At 43.9% G+C, this 27,522-nt stretch overlaps 1 protein-coding gene across 3 annotated transcripts in view; it reads right to left on the bottom strand.

The window, feature by feature from the left end:
- PRDM16 (PR/SET domain 16) overlaps positions 1 to 27,522 on the bottom strand; it is a 345,169-nt gene that overhangs the window by 257,843 nt on the left and 59,804 nt on the right. Inside the window, exon 1 of one of the 3 annotated variants that reach the window (XM_074609604.1) lies at positions 6,190 to 6,433. The exons of the other annotated variants lie outside the window; for them this stretch is intronic. Coding sequence (XP_074465705.1) covers positions 6,190 to 6,349 — 160 coding nt within the window. The 5' untranslated portion in view covers positions 6,350 to 6,433. Of the gene's footprint in view, positions 1 to 6,189; positions 6,434 to 27,522 lie in introns of those variants that run through there. 3 annotated transcript variants of the gene reach the window in all.

Raw genomic sequence — 27,522 nt, 5'->3', positions numbered from 1 at the left:
AAATTTAATCTTTACTTTTTGAAAAATCTGAGCACAGATGCTTCGTGCTGGACTATGTTCCATTAGACTAATTAGGTCAAGATTACCTAAAACGGTATGACTCCACCAACTCAATTTAAATTCCCTCCCTCCTGTCCCTAAAGTTGCACTGCTTGGAATTTTATTCCCTTTTTCTCTCTACTCCCCTAGAGAGCACAAAGTGTGTGGGCAACTATTATTAAAAAACAACAAACAAACAAAATAAAACCAAACCTGAATGAATGCTGCAGTGAAATCTAAGGGATTCTGCCCTTGCTCTTCAGTATCAGTCCAAACCGCACAAAACTTTTGTAACGTTTCCTGACTTCAGGACAACCGCGCTCAATTGCATGGGTAAATGACAGCTTTTTGGGGAAAAAGGGGTACAGACTCACATAGCAAACTGTCGGCAAATTTACGTTACCCCAGTTCGCCTGATGCTCTTAAGACTTCACATTCAAGACCAATTGAATTCAGAGCATTTAAAAAACATTACTTTAGCACTTGGCTGTTTTAAGAGTGTGTGAACAGCCTGCAAAGTGCTGCTGAGCCACATTACATCCACAGCCCCAAAACCATTGTCAGTGCTGCTTTTCATGACTCTACCCAATAGCTAACTACCTGAGCTGAAATCAGGCAGATTTCTTTCAGTCTCCTACGAAATATACAGCGAGCAGGTAAGTTGCACTGGCCTAGGAAGGCCTGTCTGTGCCTCAAACGCCCAAACTTTGACGCTGTTGATGTTCAGCTCTGCTCACAGCCTGACCACTGCTCCTAAAGGGAGCATGTCCCAAACTCCAAGCAAAACTGCCATTCACAAAGGCGCATGGTAGATGTCTCAGATTCTGCAGGTTATAGATATATCAGCTGTAGGTATCTTGACAAGTCCTGGTTTTTGACTCAAATTGAGGACATTTCTCCTATATGCTCATGCTTCTTGGGTGTGGGCTTCCACATTTACCAACAGTCAGAAATCCACAGACAGGTTAGGAGAGAGGGAAATGACTAGCTAAATTACACCAGGATGTTTTCCAACTCAAATGACTCAAAACAAAGTACTGTTATTATTACTGCATATTTTGAAGAGACAAGGCACTAAGAATTATACTGTAAGTGACCATTCTGCATTGTCATAATTGAACTATATGAATCTTTTCTACAATGCTAGTGAAATTAAAAAGCCCTGCATACAGGGCACACTTTCAGAGAAACCTGTCTTTTAGGCACACCTTTTGTTATCAAACCATCCCTCAACAGGGAGTTGAGATTTTAGTGAATCATATCTATCAAAACAAAGGATCAGAAGCACAGCAGATAGTTCTAGCTTCAGTCGTATCTCAGCTTCTGAAATACTCCATACAGTAGTCTCAGCCTCTGAAATGGAGTCAAACTACAAACACAATCATACTCACTAAATTCTATTATTTTGGAAAGAAGTGCATCACATTATACTACTAAAACTGGAATTATGAAGTGATACAAGAAACTAACCAGAATGAAAATAGCATTTGCTGTTGCACGGACTAAGCAAAACGTCAACGACATTACCTGCTAAGCCTAAATCAATGAACTGGTATTATTTAAAAACATGGTAACATTTATTCACATGACCAATTCCATCATCATCACTGGCCATAGAATGAAACATAAGAAAAAAAAGTGCTTATACACACAAGGGCCTGAAAGACAAGACTTAATAGCAAATTAAATTGTATACAAAGATGTGCCATCATCATCAAGATGCGACAGGCAGTTCTCAAGAAAATACACTAAAATCAGTTCCTATAAACCAGTGTTTTCCTATTGTTTTAAGCACCTTGGATTACAAAATATGAATGTTAAGATTGTAGAGATTTCCCACACACACAGATTCTTATTTTCGCTATTTGGCTAGTTTTGCCCACTTGCATTTTGCCTGGCTTGGATAAAAACAAATCTGGTGAGCTCCACATACAGCTTATGGCCAGCAGACTTTCTGGTTTCCTATCAATTAAGTGCTATCATGTTTTTGTTTCTATCTCTGAAGAAGCTTGGCTATATTTTTTTAAAGTACCTGTTTTACCCATTTTTCACGCTAACAGTTTAATCTGCATTTGATTTTCCTAAAAGTTACATCTATTTTGACTGATTCAGGGTTCAAAATCTGTAAAATTGTCGCATTTTCAAATTGTTGGTTTGGGGGTTGTTTTGTTCTGTTTGTTTTTTTTTTAAATGCACAGATAATTTTTTTTAAAAATACAGATCAATTTTAAACAGATGTTAAAGTATGAGGAAGGAACAGTTCAAGACTATAAGAATGGGGATGCAGTAGTAGATCATGAAACAGTTAAGATGCTACCTTAGCACACGAGTTCCCAGCTCTGCCACAGGCCTCTCCTGTGACCTTTGTTAATTCACCAGCAAGACCAACTGACCCAAGTGCCGCTGAACCTGATCAAGTGTTAACACCAACTGCTCTCCATTACCTCTCCATCCAGCGCACTGGCCCATTAGCTGTTGCTTTTTACTGATTCTATCAAATTATCTGCATAAAAATAACCAATTAAGTTAAAAGGACTCGCCTTCTTGTAACATACAGACTCTTGATTGCAAAGAGGTAAGATGAACAGTTAAACTGAGAGATTCAGGGATGAAGGACAGCAGGTGAGGACAGGCCGGGCGCTGCAGCCACCCCAGCAGCAGTGGGGTTAGTTCCGCTGACCGGCTGCCCCTGACGGATGAGCACGGAGGGCTGACAGGGTTACTGCCCCACAGCCATCAGCCCGCCCCGGCACCGCAGATGTCTAAGATGTTGTGCATCGGCTCCTGAACCGCCGCAGTTCACAGCGTGTTTTAAAGAAAATGAGAAGCCGCCATGGCTCACTTTAAAAGTTTCATAACGGAATTCTGTTTCCCCGCCGTAAAATGGGGACGGCAGCACAGTGCTACCTCAGAGAGGCAATGCAACACCAATAAATTACGTATGCTGAAGTTTATACGAAGATCAAAAGCATCCGCTCCCTGAATAAGCGGTGCAAAATGAAGCAGAGTCAGGACGAAGGTGATTTACCAATCCTGCTGATATTTTCAAGTTTTCTTTTCTCTAGATACGAATTTTAAAATTTTGAACCTTTTTACATTCTATTAAAATGGCTGAGACAACCACGAATAACTCCATGAAAAAGAGTCACGAGAGAAAAAGGTAGGAGTCTCTGGTTTGAGTGGGATATCATGGGCTGGGTGTTTGCTTCTCCCTCTCACGATCAATTCGATCCTGATGACTAGAAAAATCCTTTAGGAAAGGCTTTATCAAAATTTCTAGTTAGCTTCAGGGTAAAGGCTTCGAGAAAGTCAGACGTTCCACAGAATTTTAGTGGAGGAGGCCTAAAGCAATTCATTTTTCATCCTAGAAACATTTACACACAGGCATAACTTTACACACTTATTTACCCAGTGATGCGTATCAAATGTGGGTTTGTTGTCATTTCCTTTTCTTAAAAATACTTTTTATCCAACTTAATATGGATTTAAGACACAGGATCAGTTATTAGTATGCTCTTTCAATTTTTGGAAGATATGAATATCTCCCTTGGCTGAACAGCATAATAGTCCATTTATCAGTGAGGAAAGTCTCCAGAGGAAGGAGATTTTTATTTCAAATACACTTTCGCAGTTATTGGAAAAGATTCAGCATTTTTCTTGGAGAAATATGTCATTAAAGTAGAAAGATGAGGGAAATGCTTGTATGCAACATAGGCTTTTCTCTGATAGCAGACTGGTGCCCGTCTGGACAGATCCCTGAAGACATAAGCAATCCCAATTAAATCATGAGCATAGAGCTCTGCCTACATGGAGCTGATGTCTAGATCAAGACCTTGGAATGTCAGCTTCAAAATTTCCCTGGCAATTGCATCACACAGCCTAGTGATATGAGAAAGCACAGGCAGGCATCCCCCTCCTCTTTCTATTTTAGTGACTCGTACGTCTGGGGGGGGCGGGGGGGGGATAAAAAGAAAAAATCCCAACTTAAAAAAAACCACACTAAATGCTGCATTCAGTATAGTTAAGTGTGAAAGGAGTGAATTTGAGATGTATTGGCAATGAGCTACGGGTTAGCTGATTAAATTCAGTCCAATAACATTCTATAATATTTCAGCGAATTCTGTGGCATGAAATACAATACATATTTGATCTCTCTCACACAAACTCATAGTGAAGTAATAAATATTTCCCTACAGAATAATTTTCCTGTAAGCAGACATTTACTGTTACCCAATTTGCAATTTACTCATTTCAGAGCATTAAAAACTAGTCAGACTCTCACTAGAACTTAGATCACTGCAAGAGGATTCTACAGTACAGTTACACTCCCGAACAGTATCCACAGTAAGAAAATTATTATAGATGTTTTTCATTCACTAAGTTGGGGGGTGGGGTGGGTTGATTTTTGTTCTCTTTCTAGCCATCTAGAAGACAGGAAAAAAAATAAGTTTATTAAAAGGAAAACAATAAACAATAGTGGCCTTTTAGAGACTGGGCAGTTATGTTTAGAACTAACGTTTCCAAAATAAAATTGTCAGGAACTAAACACAATCAAACTTGGGTCAAACAAAACTTTTGCACGTAAAACAATGAAACTATACTGGGTACAGCAGAATTCCCCTGCCTTGTAAAGGTTAATTCTCTTTCCTCACTCTCACAAGTCCAGAAAAAAAAAAAAAAGGATGTATTCGCTGCACCAAGTAGTGTTAAATAACACCTTCCCAATAAGCCAAAATTATGTGTAGCAAAGAGGAGAACAATATTCAAGAAAAACTGTGTAAAAAAAATTTGGGGAAGGTGGGCTTCTGGCAAGTACAAACACAACCGTTAATGGATTTTTTAATAACTCTCTGCCACACAGTAATAGGGAACCACCTGCCAAAAGCACAGCAAGGTCAAGCAAGTGTCACACACATGTTACAGCCAAAGAAATTCTGTGATCGTCTAACTCTGACCTTCCACAGCAACCACCACAGAAATAATCTCCCATAGTAGCATGGTAGGTTTCTAGCTTGCTTTTTTGTCTGGTCTGTTTTCTTTTTCTTAACTTCAACATGGTTATTCTCTTGTAAATATCACCTAAAATAAACACAAGCATTTTATGATGCCCACACTTCTCCCCTTCCCCACCAGACCTTTTTGCTCCCTCCCCAACTGCAATTCCACAATTATTTGATGAGGGAGAGTGTCATAACACACTTGGAGCGAATCAAACCCAAAGGCAGGCAGAACAAACAATACAGTGTGTGCGCGTGTTTGTGTAAAAATCAATCACTCCGGGTTTCTCTGGCTTTCGGCTGCCAACAGCTGAGGGGAGACGCCGAGAGCGTGCCTGCGTCTGCACAGGGGGGCCGGCCAGCACCGTTCGGGGCTGCCATCCCCACCCGCGGCTCCTCCGAGCTCAGCCCGGCTGCCAAGAAACTCGCTGAGGTTCCCCGTGCTCGGTTCCCCGCTCGCCCGTGCCCCCCGGCAGCCCCCTTGCCCCGCCAAAGGGCAGCCGGCCTGGCCCGCTGGCAGCCAGGTGTGCGGGCAGAGGTAGCCCTGGACCCCAGGGCCAGCATGAGCGCGTGGCCCGGCTACTGCCCAGGCAGGTGGCCCAAGGTAGGCCTCAGCCCTGGGCTCGGCGGTGGCCCGCAGGCCAGGGTTGGTAGCCCAGCCCGGGGCCAGGCGCTGCAGGGCGCAGCTCCCCTCTGGTTTCTTGGGGCAGGTCAGAATATTTAAACAGTTGTATATTCAAAGACCACAATGGAGGGAAGAGAATTACCTAAGGACAGGGTTAGCCTGTTTGATCAATGCATAATCAGATAACTGCTCCAGCTTTTTTACAAGTCTTTAAGCAAAGATCAGCCACTCAAATTCTAATTCCTTTTGCTAATTAAGCAGCCTGTTAATTGCTCTCGGGGTCTCTAATGCCATGTCATTATGCTTTTTAACAGCCTGCTTGACATCAATAGGGCTGCAAGCTCCACACAAACAAAGCGGGCATCTAGCACTTACTGAATTAGGCTAATGCCGGCATTGGAGCCGGGCACTGGCACGTCGCCTCCAGCGGGCGGCATTTCATTATCATTTCATCATCCCTCACGGGGGGAAGAAGAAAAAAAAAAAAAAAGAAAAAAAAAAAGCAAGTTACAAATGTTCAACACTTACCAGAGCAGGCAGCAAAAAGTGCCGAAGCTGAGGAGAAAGGCGCTCCCCGGCCCCGCCGCCTCGGCCCGCTCACCTGCGCCCGCCGGGCCGGCCCGCGGGGGGGCAACCGGCCCCGGCCCCGGCCCCGGCCCCTTCCCCCGGCCGGGGGGAAGCACAACATGTGGCTCCAGCTGAGGGACTCCAGTTTCCGCACTCCATTAGTCCGGCAGAAATTCCACCGGTGAACCGCTGAGTGAGGGGCCTGGTCTGCCTGTCACAGATTAGTCTCCAGGAGGGTGGCGGCAGGGAGCGAGTGCTGCTCGCGCCCCAGGGGGGGTTAACCGTGACTTTTATTTCAGCAGGCACGCACGCACAGAGACGAAGCCGCATGATTTTTCAAGGCTCCCGGGGAGGAAAAGCTGCATCTAGCACCGTGAAACGCACAGGGCCCCTTCCTCGCAGGGGCCGGGGGAGGAAACGGTGTGTGAGGAATTGTTCCTGGGGTGTCACGGGTGACGGTCAGCCCTGCCACCGGCCCCCCAGCCCCACCGGGGACGATGGCCCCGGCACAAGGCACCCCGTGGTGGGTGGCTGCTGCCCACTCGGGACGAAGGGCTGGAGGCAGAGGGAGGCCCGGCTCGCGGAGAACGGGCCTTCATGGCGGTGGATCCAGCAGCCGTTTCCAGCCCCGCAGCACACAGGCCAGGGCGCTGAGGTGCGCTGAGCTTCACGCTGCTGCAAAAACCTGAAGTTTTTGTAAACTCCCAGCCTCAGCCATCAGGCACTGTGACCCCTGACCATGGGGGACTTCAACTATGTATCTCTACCTCAGCTCATCATCTCGTGAGCTGCTTTTATCATTTCCAAAGTAAAGAGACTACTCTGACCGAATTCATCCCTTCTTTATGTTACCCCCTCATCTTGGCAACAAACGGACAGAGCGGCGCAGCTCCAGGTGCAGGTACCAGCGAGGGGGATCACTGAAAAGCTGCTCAGTTTACCCCCGAGAGCAAAGCATGATCATTAGTTATGAGAGGTCAAGTTAAAACTCTGCTTTACAAGAGCTTCCAGACCCTGAGAACTGCACTTCGGAATCTCGCTCAATGTGAGATCACCTAAAAATGCACTGATCTTCCCCGTTACTGAATAGCCATCATTCATGTCAACAAACAAGAAAGGAAGTAAAGCTAGAAAATGGCCTTGATTTCTCTGCCTCTCAGGAATAATGTTTACAGACAGCACAGAGATCTTGGCATCCTTAACATGTTAGTATCTGAAGAGTCACTGTTATAGCGCATGGAAAATATTTTCAGTTATACTAAGAATACATAAATTGTATTATGTTGCTGGACAGAACAAGTTTGGATAAAGTAAAAAACCATGAACGAGTTGTGAGACCAGACTGAGATCTCCACTGAAGCAGAGTCAAAACAAAGTAATTAAACCAAAGGGTGAGTTGTACTGGATACACCCAAACTCAACTGTTCTTATTTCAGTCCTTATTTTGACATCGTTTAAAGAAATTCCCAGTAACTCGAGTGAAGAATTCTGCATACAAAGATGTATCAAAAAATCTAGTAGCATAATAAAAATAACTCATATCTTAAAAAAAATGGGTGCAAGTACAAACTATGTCTTACCGGCGTTTCTTTCTTAAAAACCGAGGTCCCAATCTTGAAAATGCTTATGTACGTTCCTAATTTTTCAACAGTTTATAGCCTCATAGATACGATTTAAGGGGAGCTCCCCATACAGACAAAGCTAAGCACATTCTTAGACCACAGGTACAGCAACTCATTCTTAAAGTGCAAAGATTAAAGAATATAATGTAAGAAATAAAAGCTCTTTTAAACAAATTATTAAAGCATATTTTTGTATTTTGCAGCAGAAACAAAAAATGCCGGGGTGCTTTGGCAGATTGCAAAACATTCATTTGTCAGGCATCTTAAATTGTGAGATGGAATAGGTTGCAGGTTTTACAAAATGCTGAGCATCAATTAACAGAACAAGACATAATTATTATTACAAGCTAAATTCAGGTCTTCTTTTCTCTTGAGGACCAGATGTTTGTTTTCCGCTATCAGGCCGTTTATTGGCTCTTGATGCAGAGATTTGGTGTTTGGACAAAACAAATTCTACATCTGGGCTGATAACAGTCCCAGTGCCTCAGTTCCCATCACAAAGCATCAGCAGCCCTACTTCACCCTCAGTGCCTTTGGCTCAGATTCACACCCCTGTGAGTGGCATTTTAAAGCAATTGGTCTCCCAAGCTCCCTTGTATCTTAAATAATGCTTGACAGCATCAGAGATGCATCCTTGGTAGAAACACTGAGCTGCAACCCTGACTGCAAGGTCCAGGGGTTAGGGAGGTGCGCCCAGCACTGTCAAGATCACTGCATGAATGCGGGGCGTTGCAGCGCCCGGGCAGTGATGAGGACCTCAGAGCTGAGAGCAGAGTGACAGAAGCCATCTTGCAGCATAAAAAAACCCACCACATGGGGAACTCTTACAGGTAACGAGCAGGCGAGTGAATTGGACTTTGAGATCTGAATTCAGTATTGACTAGAAAGCGACCTGCCCCCCCTCAGTTGCTCTCCTCCTCCCCCGCCAAGTGAGGATAACTTCCCAGAGGAAGCACTGCTGGTTTTGACAGACCAACTGGACTTGGTTGGTGCCTGCTTGGGGCCACTCTTCATTTCTGAGCTCCAAGAATAGAGAGAAAGTCTTGGGTACACCTGGCAGGGACTTGTGTTTACGTTTTCTCAGTTTCTCATCCAAACCACTGCTCCACACATCAAATAGCTAAAAATGTGATGGTTAGGGAACTTGCCTGGTAGAGAATGGGAATTTGAACCTACACCCCTCTCATTCCAGGTAAATGCTGTACTGCCAGGCTGGAAAATAAACTGTTCTCCCCAGGGCCCTCCTTCCACCGGGGAACTGGTGTTTATTGCAGCAGAGGCATTGCGTCTGCCTCTGTGGGGTTGCTCTCAGGCAGGTGAAGGCTGAGGGAGAGACCCAGGTTTAAATTCCAGCTCCTGATTAAGCAGACAGAAATCTGAACCTGCCTCTTCATCCCAAGCAATTGCCCTGTTTACTATTTTAGACACCAAATCTGTCTGAATTTTAATGCAAATGCTGAAAAGATCTCCATTTTGTCTCTGCGTGAATTTAAAACAAATTTTGTAAACATGGTTATCTTTTCAGTAACAAAAATCTTGTTAGCACGCTGTGGAGCCAGGCTTCTCTAACCCCGGTCTCCCACACCCCTTCCCCACTTCTTTTTTCATTCTCTCCTCTTGCGCTCTTCAGTCCAATCCATCTTTCACTCAGCCTCTTCCCCCTCGCTTTTCCTCCATTCCTTCCTCTGTCCATTTTCAAACGGCAGTAGCAATATCCTCACTATTACTGACAGTTTCCATCTGGTTGCTATCTCCCCATGCTAGCTGTAGTCTGGGAAACTCTCCATGTTGTCCTCTTCCCCTCACCATTTCCTTTGCGGCTCTGGCAGGGATGGCTACTGCTCTTCAAACAACTGGCGAAATAATGAGACAGGACGAGCGTGGTCTGCCCAGATATCTACACTGATCTGTACCCACAGCCTTAAATATTTCTGTTCCAGTGTCACCAGGAGAACTCATTTTAGACTGCTTCCCTTTAAACTTTGCCTTGTTTTAGTTGCTCGAATCAATCTCGGCAGCTCAGACTGTAGCTCGTATCAAATGTGCCTAGTTATTAGCTAAGTTAAAAGACCCGTTTCAGCTTCATTTTGATTTCTTTTTCAAGTAAGTTTTGGCACGTCAGAATGAGAGACAGAAATATTTAGTAAGCGACCTTCTGCATTGTGGGGTTGTCTAAGGAGCTGTTATTGCTGATATCACACACAATTAACTCTTTGGCTGCTGACTTCATGTTTAATTTACAAACGAGAGAAGCAATCAAAATACGTGCATCTGCAGCCTCCCAAATATGCTATTGTCCTTCAGTGGAATTAATCTGAGGTCCCCGTGTATGCCCATTTAGGTACAGATATTTATGTGCGTGCATGTGACAGGTAAAAACGCATACACACAGAGAGAATAATTTTATGCATCTCCTATGTCTGCTGCAGGATAGCAGTACAATTAAGTCACCGTGACCGAGACAATTATCCATACAGTCAGTAAAATGAGATGTCCACAGTACGCTGAGGAGTTTTTAAACATGTGGGAATAAAGTACAGAAACTCTGTAGAGTCATGCAGCTAATGAGCAATAAATACACACTGGCACACCCTCATCAATTTTAAAGTCTTGGTATGAAAAGAATGTAATTAATTAAGATATGTTGATTTATAAGAGGTGACATAACAAGATGGATAGAGAAATCTTTTCCCTCCAATCTGTCATGGTTTCGTTCGAGAGGACGGCCCACCATGTGACGATGCCCTCCTTGGACGGTCATAAAGAAATCGGCTTGAGTTTTGTTTTGTTTTTCCTCCGCTATCGTAAGGAATATAAACTTCATTTTCAACCCTTATATGCATTTCACACAACTATATTTAAAGTGAAACGGTTCAAAAAACATAAAAAGAAAATAAAAGAGCTGAAAAAATTTATATTTAGAAAAATCCTTACTGCTTTTTTTACCGTGTTACGTTTCTGCACACCGAAACATATACCCCGTTTCCCTTTCTCCCCCCGCGTAAGTCAGATGACTTTTTTGTAACTTGGCATACAGACAGTCTGGTATAAGACAGGACTGTAGCATTTGTTGAGTCAAGATGTTTAATTTTTTTCACTCACATAATGATCCTTTTTTCCCTCCAACCACTTGAGTTTTGTTTATGTTGCTTGAGCCCTAAACTAATACGTGAATTCTCTTCACTGCCAAGACGACAACTTCGGCACCAGGCTGGATGAGCCAAAGAGGACTACGGCCGCTTTTATGGATAGAGGTATTTTAAAAGATTTTTTTCCAGTTGTGACAAATTAAATGCATTAAAGGAAACAACTGCTGTTGCGAGAGCTACTGGACTTCAAGGAGGAACTGGGAGAGTTTTATTTTCTTTGCAAGCACTTGACTTTTGCTAGGGGGCACTTTGCTCCCGTGCCAACTCTGGCTTATATTTTATTATTCTTAGAACAAAAGGTTGCAGTAATTAGAATTGGGGAAGTTGTACTCAAAGAAACCGAATCATCAGATAAATTTGATACCATTAAGTGGTTATAAAGGGTGGGATTTTTAAAAAGAAGAAAAACTGCTTCAATATATTGGTTTTATCCTGTCAGGGAAAGACGAATGAGAAGTACAGCTACTTTCACTCAGGCTGGACATGTAAACCTTGTACTTAATGACTGATGAGCAAAATTTTTTCTCTTCCAAGTGCAGATGGGCAAATCCCTTGTAATTACAAAACACAAGAAAAATCTAATTTTACCAACAGAAAGCAGCGCACTGTCCAAATGTTTCCCAAGCAAGAGCTTTAGGTGCTTGTTGAAGAAAAAAAAAAGCCAAACAACATTTCTTATAATGTGATCCATATTCTACCACATGCACATTTAATATAAAAGTTATGTTTGATATATACCGCCTTAGCATTTTTCTATTTTAACTGAAAGCCTTTTGTTCTGTCAAGATTATAGTAGGATTTGCTTTCATTTTTCATGATGTTTCACTCAATACATCACTAACATTAGCAGGACTTAATAAGCGCCCACCTTCTCCTTCCCCCCGCCCTGCCCCAGGTCTTTTGATGCGTATTCCTCAAGAATCTTCAGATGTTCGACATTGTTTGAAAAGCGGCCTCTCTATACCCCAGTATCGGAGATAATGAAGAGGACGAGCCTGTAAAATACTGTGTGGTGCTTGCAACACAGTAAGCAAAACGTTTTGCAGCTTTAAATTCTGCCCTTGGTATGGTCTCCATAATGGGCTTCCCTTCCTCCTTTTCTCTGTTGCAGATTCACATCTGTTTCTCTGCATTTTGAAACTGTGTTCATTTTTCATTGCTGCCCTTTGTCCCACACTTACTAGCTCTCGCCAAGGGCTTCATTTCACTTATTCAATAAGCGAGAGGCACTGCAGACTAGAGAGAGCTTTAGGACAAAGCTCAAACTTCTATTAGGCCTCAACAAAAATGTTTTTGTTCCCTATCAAGGAACTTTTTCCTATTGCTTGTTGTTGGCTTGTTTTGTTTTTAATTAACATTTGTAGTTTGCAATTGCCCAAACAGCTTGCAAATTCAAAACAAATAAAAAAAAATAGATGCAGCAAAAAACCTATATTATCTGTTACCGGAAAAACTTTGTACTAGAAAATGCCGTTTGTCCTTCGTCCTTTTGCGTCCGCGATACGTGGCTGTATCTGCAAACACAGTGCATTTGTACTGCTGAGATCCCGGTTTCTTTATGTGTCTACACTTGTGCAAGCGCTCTGTTAACATACGTTTTCATGTCTCACTGGCTTCCTAGGCATTCTGCTGGAAAGCAGGCAGGACTTCCTGGGAATGCCCTGCCAAGTCATCCCTGCCTGCGCCTGGCTCCTTCCCTCCAGCCTCTCCAGTCGCAGCACTAATTGCTGCGTTTTACTGCACGACAAAACTAAAGAGACCAGAGCAGCCACGGAGGGTTTCCCAACACAAGATTTTTGACATGTTAACGAGTTTATTATATCCTGTTGCTAATCTAAATACCAAAGAGCTCTTCTTCGGAGAAGAAATAGCCGGGATGAAACCTCTAACACTTAACTATTGCACTAACAGCTTAATGTCTGCATGTGAAATTATTTAACTCTTGTGGCTACGTTCATTATGCCACAAGCACGTGAGTCAAAACCAGGTTTTTTTCATGCTAAATCATCATCCCACTCTGGTGCCAGTATTATGAACCCTCTTGCAAAACTGTGAGGTTGAGGAAATATTTCCAAGCGTGTGTTGCTCAGCTTAATATCATGGACTGTCTCTACGTGCAGCCTGTTTTTTCCCCTCACCGTAAAGCTGTCGGCCTCCTCCCATTTGAAGCTCATGTGATGCTCCTGTCTGGAGCACCCCTGGTACTTGCTTGTGTTTCTTTAGTAATTACATTCTATTTTACAGCTTGAAGCTTTAAAAGGCATAGAACAAAACACGTGCTTTCATAACTACTACATCTAAGGAGAAAGTAAAGAATGACAACAAGTTTTCTGTGTTAGTTTTAGTGTATTTTCCCTGGCATTTAAGTAAGTATTCTTTGGGACAGCAGAAAAACCCCCATGAGAAACCAGCGGTGCTACACCCTCACCCGTGGGTGGGCTCGAGCTACGCGGGGGGAAGCAACTTCAGAAATATGGGGCAAGGGATGTCTCACATCCCTCACCATTCCCATTTAATCCATGATTTTTGCTGTCATTAATATGAACCTTACATCCTCGCTACCCTGCTAACTTTTGCTGCAGATGCTTCATGTAATTAAGAGCAGACACCTGTGTTCCTTGTCAGCAGCAACCGTCCCCGTGCTGCAAACACAAGCAAGGAACGAACAGTCAGCAATTAGCCATCTACCTTGCTTTAGCTGCGGGTTTGGCATTGTGTTTCTTCTGCGCCCAGTACCTGTGCATTTTCTGGTCTTACTGTGTTGTCACTGCTGGTATCGCTACACCATTCGGTTTAGGTTCTGTCTACTGTGAAGGAGTTTTTGAGGGATTTATCCTAATACCCCAGCCACATTTGTAGCCTCCTGACTTTCTCAGCTCTTGTTTACTGCGGAATTTTAAAGTGTGGATGGGCTTTTCAAGGGCAGCCCAACTATATTTACACTTGTTCCAGTCTCTGGTAATTTAAGCCCATAAGTCAAAGTGAACAACTGGTGACATTAATGAGGCTTCAGAAGAATGGAATTGGTGGTAACTTGCATCCCATGGGAGGGGTGGTGGTGGTGGAAAAGGGAAACCTAATATTTGTGAAATTAAATAATACTGAACAAACAAGAGGTCTAAAACAGACTGTATCCATCTTTTTAATTATTTAGGGTTTAGTGGGGGGTTTTTTGGTTTTTGTTTGGTTTTTTTTTTTCTTAAAGTAGAACCTGACTGTTAAAAGTCTTTCTATTTTCCCCAGCCTCCTGTGGGACCCAGAAAGGATGATATTAAAAGCCTTAACATTGCTCTTCGAGGGTTGGGAGGGATTTGATTGCACAAAGCATCTTTCTCTAGAGAGCTGAATTAATGCCTTGGTCTTCAGATACTACCTAGCACAAACTTGCCGAGTTACCAACACAAGGGAATTCAACATCTACTCAGCAGCGTCCCTTGGAGGGAAGCCCCCAACTCGGGGTGCCCACAGGGCTACCATAGGTCTGCACGTGAAAAGGACCACCCGGTTTCATGCAGGGTATGGGTAAACTGGGAGAGAGAAAAGAAAAAGGCTTAAGTAGAATTTAAGAGGCAAAACCTGCAGCTTTCTTCAGGTACCTCCATTTGGTCACCAAAACTAGAAGAATTCCCAAACCAATTTCAAAGACCTTAAGGAGTCATTTATCATGTTCTTCAATACGGTGTAAAATATTAGGATCTATATCGGAAGATAGGAAGAAGGGAGGGAGAGTAAAAAAAAGGTGGAAACGGAGCAGCTAATTTTTATTCACAAAAAACTTTCACAAGAAAGTTTTTATCATTTGGCTGCCTCCCCCCACAGCACAACAGATCTTTGCAGCCCTTGCACTTTTGAGTTTGGTCAGAGAATAGTTGCACTTCGCCTTATGTTGCATTAGAAATAGTTAAAAGGAAGGGAAAAAACCAACCCTAAAACACACGTTTGAAAGTAGGTGGCTTTCCGTTCTAGTTCTACTCCATCCAAGGTCTTAATGTTTACACTTAAAATTGTCAGATTCTTCCCACTTCTTCCTGTCCCCACTTCCTACCCCCACTCCCCATCTGAACAAATCAGCGCATGAATATTTACAAAGACAAGGAAGAAGGTAATTGTCCCCCGAGTTCTTTTCAATGGAAATATCATTTCAAGCTGGAATCATGTTAAAGATAATTAAAAAGGATTCCAAAGGGACAAACCCATCCCCAGCTCACCCGTATGGCAGCACAATGGGCTACCACTGTGCAAGCGAGCAGGCCTGATGGCACTTTATTTAACACGTCTGTCTTGCCTTGATGAGCAGCCCGTATTGTGAAGCCCGAGGAAGACGTACTGCAGGACAAGCGACGCTGACAGACGCAGTCTGGGACCATTCATAAAAGGGAAACAGCGAGAGCTCTCTGCAGAGCAGGGCACCGTCCCGCGCTCTCGCAGCATGGAATCGATATGTTTCTAGATGAATTCACTGGGGAAGTTTGGAGGGGGCGGGGGAATAGGGAGCATTATGCATTGATAAAAACTGCAGCAGGAACCGGCGTCGCCACGCTAGCAAACTTTGCCAGGAGCAAAGATAAACCAGGCTATTAAATCATACTACAAGTTTCTCCCTCTGCAAGATATTTATGCCAATGTGCGGAGTTTTCTTAAACCGTGTCCTCTATTAGCACTTGCTTTCATTCAAATTAGGGCTACAATAAAGACAAATGACTGTGGCAGCTTCAATGCATTTTTACTTGTCAAATACAACGCACATACTTTCCTTCATGTGCAGCTGGCTGTTAAGGTAACTCGCTGCAGTAGCCTGATACGCTGCAGATAACTCGTAATGTGGATCCAGGCTCTTTGCAGAGTTCCGATTTTAGACAAAATGCTTCTGAAAATGCGAAGTGTCCCTATTTCATGCAATAAACACACCCGGGCATGTAAACCCCTTCTGCTGCACAGGTGAGGAATCCTTCGGTCACTAGTGTTGGTCACAGACCCCTCCAAGTTTTCTGATTTTCATAAAGAAAACAAAATTAGTAGATTCCTTTGAGATACTTGAGTGGGGCATTAGCTTTAATTTATTATACACATCAACTGATTCCAATTAATGCCTCGGTGAAGCAATGCATTTATTATTAAAGCTGAGCAGAAGAGAGATGTGAGCATTTCTTGGGATTCTCCAAGCTTGCCCCCACCCCACCACCCATATGACGTGCAATTTCTCTGGCCCAAGCAACCGTGTTACAAGGGAAGACAAGCCAAAATAAATGCAAAACACTCCTTTTTCCTCTAGCTTCTTTGAGCACACGTTGTGCATAAATTACAGAAAAAAGAAAAGATAATAAGAGAGGGGTTTTCTGCTTGTTAGTTGGTTTAAATTGCCGGTGTTCAGGAAAATTCAGAAAAACAGGCAACGTTTGAAATATACGTAAAATGGCTTCACTTTCTCATTCTCAGCATATCATTTCTATTATTTTAGTACTGTCTGACAACCAGGAGCAGTGAGATCATGTCAGTAACCAAGCCAGCCAGACAATACTGAGACTAGACTGCTCTCTGCCTGCCCCCCTCCCCCAGTACACGTCCCCAAATCTGATTTTAAGCCAGGTCAGCTCCCACGGAGCCCAGATCCTTAACTGGCAACTCTCTTCTCTAACCTCCTTGCCTCCAGCACTAAAAACAAGGTATACGAGCATTCCCTCTCCTCCAGTAGCCTTGGAAAGACGGTGACAGTCAAAAAAGTATTTAAGAAGCAGTTTCCAGCTTCGTAACGGCGCTTATGCTTTAGCAATTCCCTTTTAGCTTCTGTATCGCCCTCGGAATGTGTTACTGGAATGACAACAGGCCCCCCAGCCTCGCGGGCAGCAGGGGCACTGGGACGGGTTCGTTGCAGGCTCTGCCTTTACCAAGGGTACAGGTGGGAATAAAACCCCGGCTTTCCCAGTTTCCCAGTTCACCCGCAGACACGGCGCAAGATGAAACTGGGGAACACGCAGGGCGAGAACGACAGTGAGGGTGCCGCTGGGTGACTCGGAGGTGCAGCAACCGTAGCAAGTGGAAGTGAAAGTTGGTATTTAGCCCATCCTGAAGAATTCAATCAAACCTTTCACGCTTATGCAGGACGTGTGTGCACGGCACGTACCTGCAGAGCTTCTTCTTCCTGCACGGTTCCGGTAGTACCGTGTTTCCATTTAAGCTTCATCAATTTCATCAACTCTAAATTTGCATCGCGTCAGTGTCCACGAGACAAGGACAGTAGGGGGAATGTGCACACCCTTTCAGAGGCCAAAATGCACTTGTTTTTAAATTGTTTTATTTTACCAAGTGTCCATAGAGGTTATTGCAACTCACGCTCACTCTAATACCTCTACGCAAACTGAGAGTACTTGATTTTAATTAAATACTACACCATTAAAAATATTTACACTGTTCATAGCTAAATATCTCTATGATTTATTTCTATCTATTTTGCTTGGAATTTAATTTGCTTTTTTTATTAAATGGCCTTCATATAAACCCCGCCTTTCCATAGCATAGTTATATATATATAATTTCTAAAATAGCAGCTTGTTAGACTCTATTAAAAAATACTTTCTGCCTTCCAAAGAGTTCCTTCAGATGAGATAATGCCTATTTATCTAAAATATCGAATGGGTAGAGAGAAATATCAACAGAGAAACTGATAGGCACACAAGAGGCTTTCTTTCCTTCTCTTTCAGAAGAGACTTTAAAGCTGAATAAACACCTTGGAAAAGCACAAGCAATATACGGATCTCCTGGGTTCTGAACCTGACCTTTCAAAGTTAAAAATACACATTTTCAAGGCTGCTCCTGCAAACCCTCGCTCACACGAGCAGCCCTACTGATCCCATTCCTGGGAGCCCTTCAGCCTGAGCTGTAGGACGGGATACAGGAGGTCGTACCGAAGTTTGTTAATTCTTTCTGTTTTCTTGATCAAGCAAAAGCATTCCTGCAATGTCTCCTTAGCATTAATTTCATGCACGTGATGATTAGCATATAAATCTAAAAGCATGTGTTGGTCTGTCCAAAGGATTTTTTTTTCCCCCCATATTCAATACGACATTAATCTTATTAGCTCAGGTAAACAACTAATAGCTATTAGAGAGTGCCATTTATCAGAAAACAGTTAACCCTTTCGAGCATGCCAGATGAAAGGGGAAGATTCTCAAAACGACAGGAACGTGTATTTTTAATAAAACATACTCAAAGATAGCAGCTTAGGTGTGTTTTAGAAGAAGATGCGCTCCCCCCCTGCAGGGTGCAGGTGGGTCCCGGGCAACCCCCTCCCAAAAGCATCCCAAAGCTGCTGGAGGCTTTTGAGGTGTGAGAAGAGGATGGACAGGACTGAGTCTGAGCGCTCAAACACCAAAGAGGCCCATCAGGAAGCGTTCAGCTTCAGATTTGATCCCTTTGCTGCTTGTCTAACATATAAAATTGCCCAGTAAGGCTTCAGCATCCCCGTGCCGGGGGTGGCTGCTCGCTCTCGGTGGGGTGCAAGGAAAGGGGATGTCCCACAGCCCCTGGAAAAGGAAGGAAAGGAAGGGCGCAGCCCAGGGTGGCAATCGCGGCAGGACTCTGGACTTGCTCGGGGAGGAGTCTCGAGAGCCTTATTTAAGAACAAAACAACAAAAAAACCCCAAAATGGCCCCTAAAAAAACATGTGTCAGCTGGGGGTGGCGGCGGGCAGAAAACTTAAAAGCTCGACAGAGTTACGCCAAAGGCTCCTGAGCACCAGGAATTGGTATATCCAGGTGCAGGCTGCTCCGCGGAGAGGGAGTCGGAGCTTTCCTGCCGGCACCAGGAGATGTGGAGTCGCAGGCTCTGCTCCGAGGCAGCGGGTGCCTTCCACGGCCCTCACTTGGAGGCGTTTTCCAGACTCTTCCCTTCCTTTTGTTACAGGGACATTTCAGTGTTGCACGTAAATGTGCACACATTCTTACTCCTCTTCCTCCACTGCCAACAATGAAAGCCCTAAAACTGCTTTCCACCTCATCCCCCAGGAACTCCCCTCTTCGTTTCTGAGGACCGTTCCCTTTGAGAGCCCCCGCAGACGTCCCCTGCCTCCCTCGCTGGCGGGAGACGGAGAAGCACAATGCTTAACACAAACTTTACGTCCTCAGTGCAACCGGCAGCTGAAAGGAACATGGCTCTCGAAACCAAACCTTTAGCCTTGCACCTCTGGTGACCCCCGCTAGCAGACATGTTTCTTTAGGTGAAAATTAGAGCAGGGCCAGGTAGCAGAGAAATGCTGCCGGACGAGGAGACGGCGCCTGGGGAGCAGCGGGAGGGTTCCTGGGTGCTGGCACTGGGACACCCCTCTCGCCTTGCGCCCGCCGTCTGGGGATCAGACATACGGCAAGATCTGCCTATCCCAAACAACTGTCAGCTATTTTCTTCCCTCATATTTATGTAAAAGCATATTTGTATTGAAGAAGGGACATATTCCTGCATCACGCAGCTAAATAGCACAGAAAAATCACATCCCATCCGTTTTTCTGAGATCTGTATAGAGTGAACCTGGTTTACACCAACGTGAGATTTTGGGAGCAGAAGTGGACAAAGTAAAAAATGTATTCTTTTTATGCGCACAGCCTCCCTTAAAGTCCAAGAAACAACCCTTTTTCTCCTCTCTCCATACCTACTCAATTGCCCATCCCTGCCCCCAAGAAAAATAAAAAAAATAAAAAAAACAAAAAGAGAAGGCTTGAAAGACAGCAGCTTTGCCACATCTCTGTTTCCTGCGCTGAGGGACGGACCCCCAGAAGAAACAGTTCCCCTCAGCCCGTACAGATCCACAGGGCACAGAATTCCCCTTTCCGGCCCGCAGCCGAGCTCTGCTGGGCGCTGGAGGCGGCGCGGTGCGAGCACTGAGCGCACGCGCTATCAGCAAATCTCTCTCTCCTGTCCCTACAAACGCTATTCACAAGGTCTCGAGCTCTCTTGCCTGATAGAGTATCGATCCCCCGGAGTGCAAAGTCCAGCATGCCATTAGTCCAATCTGTTTTCAAGCTGACACAATCCCATCATTTGTCATCTTCTCCTGTCCTGCTGTGTTTGTTTAGGAGCAGGATATTTGCTTTATCTGTCACTTTCCAATCCTCGCTGTATTCTTTACCTGACATGGAGTTTATTGGGTCCACAGTTTTCTCAGAGCCATTAACAAGGGAGATTTTGACATGCTGATGAGATCACTGGAAAATGATGATGTCGATAGCTTGGAAAGCGTTCATGAGTTAGACTCCAAATATGTCTTGAACGAGGGTGGGTTTTGTATTCGAAACTAGATTTCAGTGGAGAAATCTCTGAAGAACGTTGAGTTTTCTACAGCAAACACGTGCAAAGGACAGGCCAGCAGAAGACTGGCCGGTGAGTGAATCAGTAAGAACACTCGAGAAAAACAGTCAGCTCAGTAACTGCCTTCAACGTTTCTTTGAAGGAAGAATGGAAATACCTGCCCTAGCTCAGTTGTGAAGAGCGGAGCAGACAGCTTGCAGACGATGGTCAGATACATAAACCACGGAAGCACGTTGTGTGCTTGGTGTATAACAAACTCGCGGTTTTCTTTTTTACTTTTCATATTTAAGAGATGTTTGCATCTCATAACACAGTTCACAAAACTCCTCCCCAAAATCTGATGAAAGTTCCATTAAGTCATTTTCATTACCTTACCATTCACCACTACCTTTATAAACGGTAGTTAGCTTGCACAGAAATTTTTGTTACCGCAACCATTGGTATTTCTACACGTAGGGGCATGAAAAGCACCCCAAGAACAGCACCTGTTTGTCAATTGATAGCCAACATTTATAGCCATTTTATGATTATTTTTTTTTAATGCAGATAACCCATACAGGAGCAGCAGAGTCTCTTGCGGCTCAAGTGACCAGGACAACTCTGATGGCAAGTAGCGCCAAACCGATTCCCTGAGGCAGACTTTTCCCTTAATAAAGCGCTAAACTCTAAACTTTGGCTCATACTTGTAAATAGCGACTACACGCATCAAAATCTGCATCAGCGCACGGGGAATTTACAAACGGAAAGAAAAGACTTAAATTTTCAGCTCTTGCTCCTACAAAATAATTCAATGTTTTTGTGGAGTGGAATACTTCACAAGTTTTTGTTATTGCAGGATCTTAAAATAAATACAAGCGAGACAACTCCCCAGGCTAAGAAAGCAAGGACGCAGTCACACACTTAAGTAAGTGTTTAATTACAAAGAAAGCTGCAGGCGTCCAGGGGCTGGAGCTGCCGCTAAGGCACCTTCTCGCCAGCAGTGCCTAGTAAAGCTGTACAGCGCTCGTAAAAGCCTGACGATATTGGTTATCCCTGGCCGTTCCCAAGGCTCCGCAGAGTGTCTCCACTGCCTTCCCTGCGCGGGATCTGGCCCGCCCCACCGGGTGGGGGGCTCTAACGTTAGATTTAGCCAACAGAAGCACAGCGTGGGTCACACTGACCTCTGCACACACGGCAAAATTTGTCTGGGTTGGAGACCAGCTTCAGCCCGGCTCTGGAAATGTCTTATTTGCTGTAGAAGTGTCCCCATCGCACCAAAGCTTCCTTCGGGGTGCAGCTGCTGGTCCCAATGCGCAGCGACAGCACTTGGCCACTGCAGGTTCTGCTTTTGTCCTTCACCACTGTATAATAATTTACTCAATATCAGAGTCTTTCTGAAAGACGTACCACTTGTAACTACTCGCTCTTGCTTTTTTCCCCCCATTTGTTTTTGGAAGAACAGGAAGATACAGAGGCATTAGAGACACACCAACATCATCTTCTATCTCCCAAATTCTCCAAACTTGATTTGCTCAAGTCTAGGCAATACTACAGCACCCCTGGCTCTTCACATCTCCTTTCTATGTGCCCTTATCTGCTCTTTTAATATTTTTTTTTTTTACAGTAATTTACCCAGTTTTCATATTGAAATATGTTGTATATGCTGGGGAAAGTAGTAAAAAGATAGGGAGGAAGTAAATAAGAAGCCTGGGTAATTTAGGAGGTGGCATTTCAAGGGTTCTGGAAACCTCTAGCAGTTCAATATCCCTTAGAGATTTGGATTAGGCAGGTTACACATCACAGGATACACTCTTCAATAAAATTTTAAACGTTCTCATTAGCTAACAGAAGTCGGGCCCCGGCAAACAGCTGTCCAGCTGTTGGGGATGGCCCCGCGCTGTACGGGCGCTGCGTGTCCCGCTGCAGCCGGGGGCGGAGGGAGGGCTCCCGTCTCGCACCGCGCTCCGCAGCCCCTCGCTCCCGCTCCCAGATGTTAACCGCGTTTTACTGCCGCTTTCCGCTCACTGCTGCAGGTTGCTGGAGTAATTGGTTGAACAAAAAAAAAAAAAAAAAAAAGAAAAAAAAAGGCAAACTACTGCTAATAATATAATAAAAGCACATTCTAGCCAGTACAATAAAAATAGGAGGCAGTTTATGCTTTCTGAGCGAACAGTATGTGAATTTATGGACAAACAGGCCTCTGCGTTCTCTCCCTTACACATATTGGGGATAAGGTTACATTTTATTTGTAGGGAATTTTATGGCAGTAAAGCCCAATCATTAAAGAAAGAAAAAGAGAAGAGAAAAAACAGATGATTGTTACCCAGAAATCCTCATCAGTTCTCCCCCAGTTGTTTATCCTTTAACTTTTTAAAGGAATTTTTAGACAAAGATGCTTTCTTTCTCCTCTGGAAAAGAAAAAGGAGTGTGGGGGGCGGAAGACGTACAGTTTCACCCAGGCGCTTTTCAAATCTCTTTAGGAAGCGCCCAGAAAACAACTTTCCCTTTAATGAAGACCTTTCTGGTGCTCTCTTCAATATTCACTTAAAAAAAATTAAAACTTCACAAGTTCATAAGGACGGATCCCTGGGTAGGACTTTTATTAAGTCTTTTCTATTTACTTCCTACCTAGATAAGATCTTAATCACAGCCCCCAAATTATCCGCAATGACATTTATCAACTCTAGTCATCTTTTCTTTAGCATGCTCCGCCTGACCAGTCGGCTTTTCTTCCACCCCTTCCTTTCAATGGAAGTTAATTTCGAGTACATGATTTATCTTGCTGGGCTAACAGCACTGAGGCAGCCCACCTTTTCAAAGGGCTGGCCAGGGAGTGAATTATAGCAGAGTTGTCCAGTGATTGCGTTCCATAGGGAAGGAGAATAGGCAGCCAGTATGTTGCCCCGATGTGGCGCTGGGACCTTTTCAGCAACTGAAGAAAAAAAGATTGGGCCTCTGACCGTGGGGCTGACAGGCAAGCGTTATATCAGCAGACAAAGGCTCGAATACCTGAAAGGATCAGAACTCCATGTACTCCGAGATGTGATGTTGTTTACAACACCATACGCTGACCCTGTCCCGAATTTACATGATATCAGTGCAGTGGTCTTTTAACCTTTCCTCATTCTTCTTCCTGCATCTTCACGCAGCCATTAGCATACAGAGAATTAGCAACGACCCCATTAAATCCACCAACACTCTGAAATCCTTTGCACGCAGTCTGCAGCAAGCGTTGCTGAAATGTATAATTTCCCTGCATGCCCTGTATATATCCAGGGGCTCTGTTTGGTTTGGCAATGGGTTTCATTCAGTATCTATTAACATTCAACTTCTATTTGTAAAGGGCATGTACAACCCACTCAAGTACATATTTGGCACAAGCCACAGTCATTTAGTATTGGGCCAGGAGTACAGCTGGTGCCATCTGGGGCAGGATAATAAGAATCTTTCACAGAGATCTCAGAAGCTGTGTTTTCATACTCCTTGTTCCTTCCCCGCGTTACACAAGTGGGGGTGGGTTTGTGAACATGCCCCGGTTTAGAGCTCGCGGCTCATCCAGAACCACCGGCTCCAGCTGTGTCAGGAGGGATAACTCCAGTAGCTTTGGAGGTGCCGTTCAAACAAGCACCCCAAATCTGCAGGGCCCTGGCTACTGACAGCTAAACACCCTGAAACCCCACCAATTTTCGAGCAGCGAGGAAGATTTCGAGCACTTTCTGGTTCACTTCTAGAAAATTAAGAATCTCCTCGCTCGTAATTCCACTTTCCCTCCCCAGCAGGGCTGGGAAATTCAGAAGGTACAGCTTGTCTGAGGGAGAGGGAGAGAATTTCTCCAAAATAATAGGAGATTCTGCAGGGTTTAATGCAAAAGTTTCAGCTGGTTCTTAACACACATCACTGCTCGAGTCAGCAGTGAAAGGAAATTTCTTAGATACAAAAATCACTTGGCACTGTTGAAAAACCTGGGGCCAGATGACTTGAAGTCTTCTGCATCCACTTAGCTGTTTATTTTCCTGTTCACTGGGTTGTTCTCGATGGTACGCTGCACAATTCTAACACTTCGCATCGACTTGGAAGAAATAAAAGCCCTTCACATCCCAGTTGGTACATCTACTCCGACCCTCCCTGTCACAAGGAGCCCGCGTTGGCAGAGCCAAGGACCACCCGTGCCAGCGCTGCCCCCTCCGGGGACCAGGGGCTTGGGTTGCCGACCCTGCTGGTGGATCTGTTAGCGTGACCCGGACCAGCCCGCGTGCATCAATGCAATGATTTACGTATATCAGCATCAAGCCTAAGGGACAGAGGAGCAACGGTAGGCAGAAGCAAGCCACTCATCAAGTAAGGAAAAAGTTCTTAGCATCAAACTGTATGCCTCCGGGGGGTGGGAAATTGAGAAATATCATGATTCTTGTCACTACTGGAACATGGGTCCTTTCTCAGAAGAGATTTTCATGCCATGTCGCTGTACCACACAAAGCCCAGATAAGAACAGATGTAATTAATCTTCCTTTGATATGAGGATGTTCTGATTATCTGGTCAAGCCAGGCACTTTGTTTTCTCTTCTCTTTTAACCAGGTAGAATTTATCAGTTTGCTGCTTTCATGGCTCTATGGAAAGATCGTTTTTCAAGGGTGCAGGGGGGCACGATACTGCTTTGAAGAGACCAGTGATATTTTGGAAGGTCCATGGCAAATCTAACATGAATGCAATATTCAGAATTACGTCTGTACAGAATCACAGAACGGTAGGGATTGGAAGGGACAAACCTGCTCAGCCTTCCAAAAAGCAAGTACTGCCATCTGCCCTACTTGCTACCAACGCAAAACACAAGCAGCCCCCTCCCAAACATTTAAGAAAGCTTATATTTCCCTGCATGATTTTTGAAAGACCTTTCTCCACTGACCACGTTCCTTGAGCTTTTGTTACGTTCCAGTGGAAAGACGGGAATTCAGCAAGCTGCATTCCGCTGAGGAGCCACCACAACTGTCAAACTTGTGACTGACCGATAGGGACTCTTTACAAAGTGGAAACCTTTGGTTACTACTCATTCCATTCATAATGGTTAAAATCATATTCACCGTTCAACACAGAACTTGGGTAAAATTATTGTGCTTTGTACGAAAATCAAAAAAATCAGGTTTTTCTCCCCTTTGTACCACGGCGCATAGCTGCAGCTGTTGAAGCAGACCCAAGCACTCATAGCAGAGTCCCATGCAATAATAATTCTACATGTGAGTTGGCCTGAAAGCAATGTATAATTTCCTTGCATCGCTTTGCTTGCCTAGGTCTCAACTTGCAGCAGTAAGCAGCTTCCGAACAAGAGCTGAAATATGAGCTCCGTTATTCTCTTTTGGTTGGATGCATCACTCACATGGTGTCGTTTCTACTCTGCAATTGGTGAATATACAGGAACTCAGACGCAAATTCTTGGGGATTTTTTTTTATGGTCAAATAGAAATTTAAGTTCTGTTACCACAGACACACACTATTGCCCAACACTGCTCCACCTGCAGGGAAGACCAGCTAGTGGGAGAGTCATTAACAAGGAAAACCAAAGGGCTAAACACAGTCAGAATCCAAGCAGATATTTGTGAAACCCATCACCAGGATGTATTTCCCATCCAGTCAAGATAAAGATAAATCTAGCATGATACATATAATTAAGTATTACGCTGGAGAAAAATAAGTTGATGACCAAAATAGGTATTCTCGGTCTGTCTGTACGATCCTGGGACTGATATTTTCTGGTTCACAAATAGCCATTGCTTATGGGAACAGTAAAAACACAGAGCACCTACACGGTTGTTAAAAGGTGTCCGACTCCTTGAAACTTTGCAAATCCTAATCCTTTTAACATCTGCCTAGACAGTTGTACACACCTCTTTTCCAACCCCATCTTTACAAAGAAGGGCGTGAATTAGCAATTGAAAAAAATCAGCACATACACACATGGGGACAAAAACCACTTCCAGGTTTTTCTGACATAAAGCTTGCCAACATTTTATGAATAGGAAAAGAGATAATAATATATTTTGTTCTAAGACACGTGCATTTCTGTTCTACTGATAAACACTGCTAGGTAAAGATGAAGTCACTGTTGTTAATAAGAGAAGTACGCATTTTAAAAAGTTAAAGCTGTATATACCTATACTGCAGTATGAAATTGCCTCACATTCAACCTAAGAGCATCCGGGGACAGTCAAATGCATTACTCAAACTGTAAACACAGCTACTTCTTCTACTGGAATTCTGTACTCTGTGGCCCGTGGTTCTCTGTAAGCATATACAAGGAGGAAACCGTATTCTGATGGAGGCAGCGTGCCTAGCTTTGTTTCATTATTCATATGGTTAGGTTTCAACAATGTAAGAATAAACTGCAGAGGTGAAGAGGGGAAAAATAATTAGGAGCGCAACAAAATGCAAGAGCACATTAAGGTGTTAAAAGGGTTGAAAGTGTGAAACCCAAAAATAAACATTCTGCTTAATATATTAAGGTAATGTTTTGATGTATGCTAACCAAATCAATATTTGATATCACGGTAAGAGAGCTTGCATTTCCAGCTGGTGTAAGGACATAAAAACGGAACAGATTGTATTTAGAGCAAACCTCACCATTACAGTGTTCTGCAATGTCACAAGTTTGCATTTAGCGGCATATAAATCGTGTTATTCTTTGTTTACATTAGGATTAACTTTGTGGATTGACACTGAAGAACTGTAAAAAGAGTTTTAAAACCCCTCACTTTTGTGATCTTTTCTTAACCACATTAGCTACTGTAAGCTAACTTGACCAGCAATAAAGACAACTGCATTTCGAGTCCTTTATTAAGCAGGAGCCTCCCAAACGCGCTCCTGTTTGGAGACTGCCTTTGCAAGGGCTGTTGAAATGGAACCAGTTGGGACTTCCACACATCTCAGGTGTTAACATTTAAAAAAAAAACAAAAAAAAAAAAAGAAAAAGAAAAAGAAACCCACCCCACACACACCTTTCCAAAAGAAGCGATGAAAGTACTGTTCTCCTCATTCTCCATATGCCGAAAGTGTATCACCGCAGTGGGCCAGCAGGAAATTAAACGTTTTGTAAGAAAACAACGACAGCAAACAAAGCAAATACAGCTGATGAAACACAAGGTGAGGCTCAGATTAGTGTCTTTCTGATGAAAGAGACAATCCTAAAACCGACAGCAAAGATGCACGATGGCGTGTGTATTTCAGTAGGTGACGAGCCCATTCCTACCCTGCCTAAATC

The sequence above is a fragment of the Larus michahellis genome, chromosome 16 (genome assembly GCF_964199755.1).
Source record: "Larus michahellis chromosome 16, bLarMic1.1, whole genome shotgun sequence".
Taxonomy (NCBI): domain Eukaryota; kingdom Metazoa; phylum Chordata; class Aves; order Charadriiformes; family Laridae; genus Larus; species Larus michahellis.
Note: the sequence above shows the minus strand (reverse complement) of the source record. Positions and strands in the feature narration are given on the sequence as shown.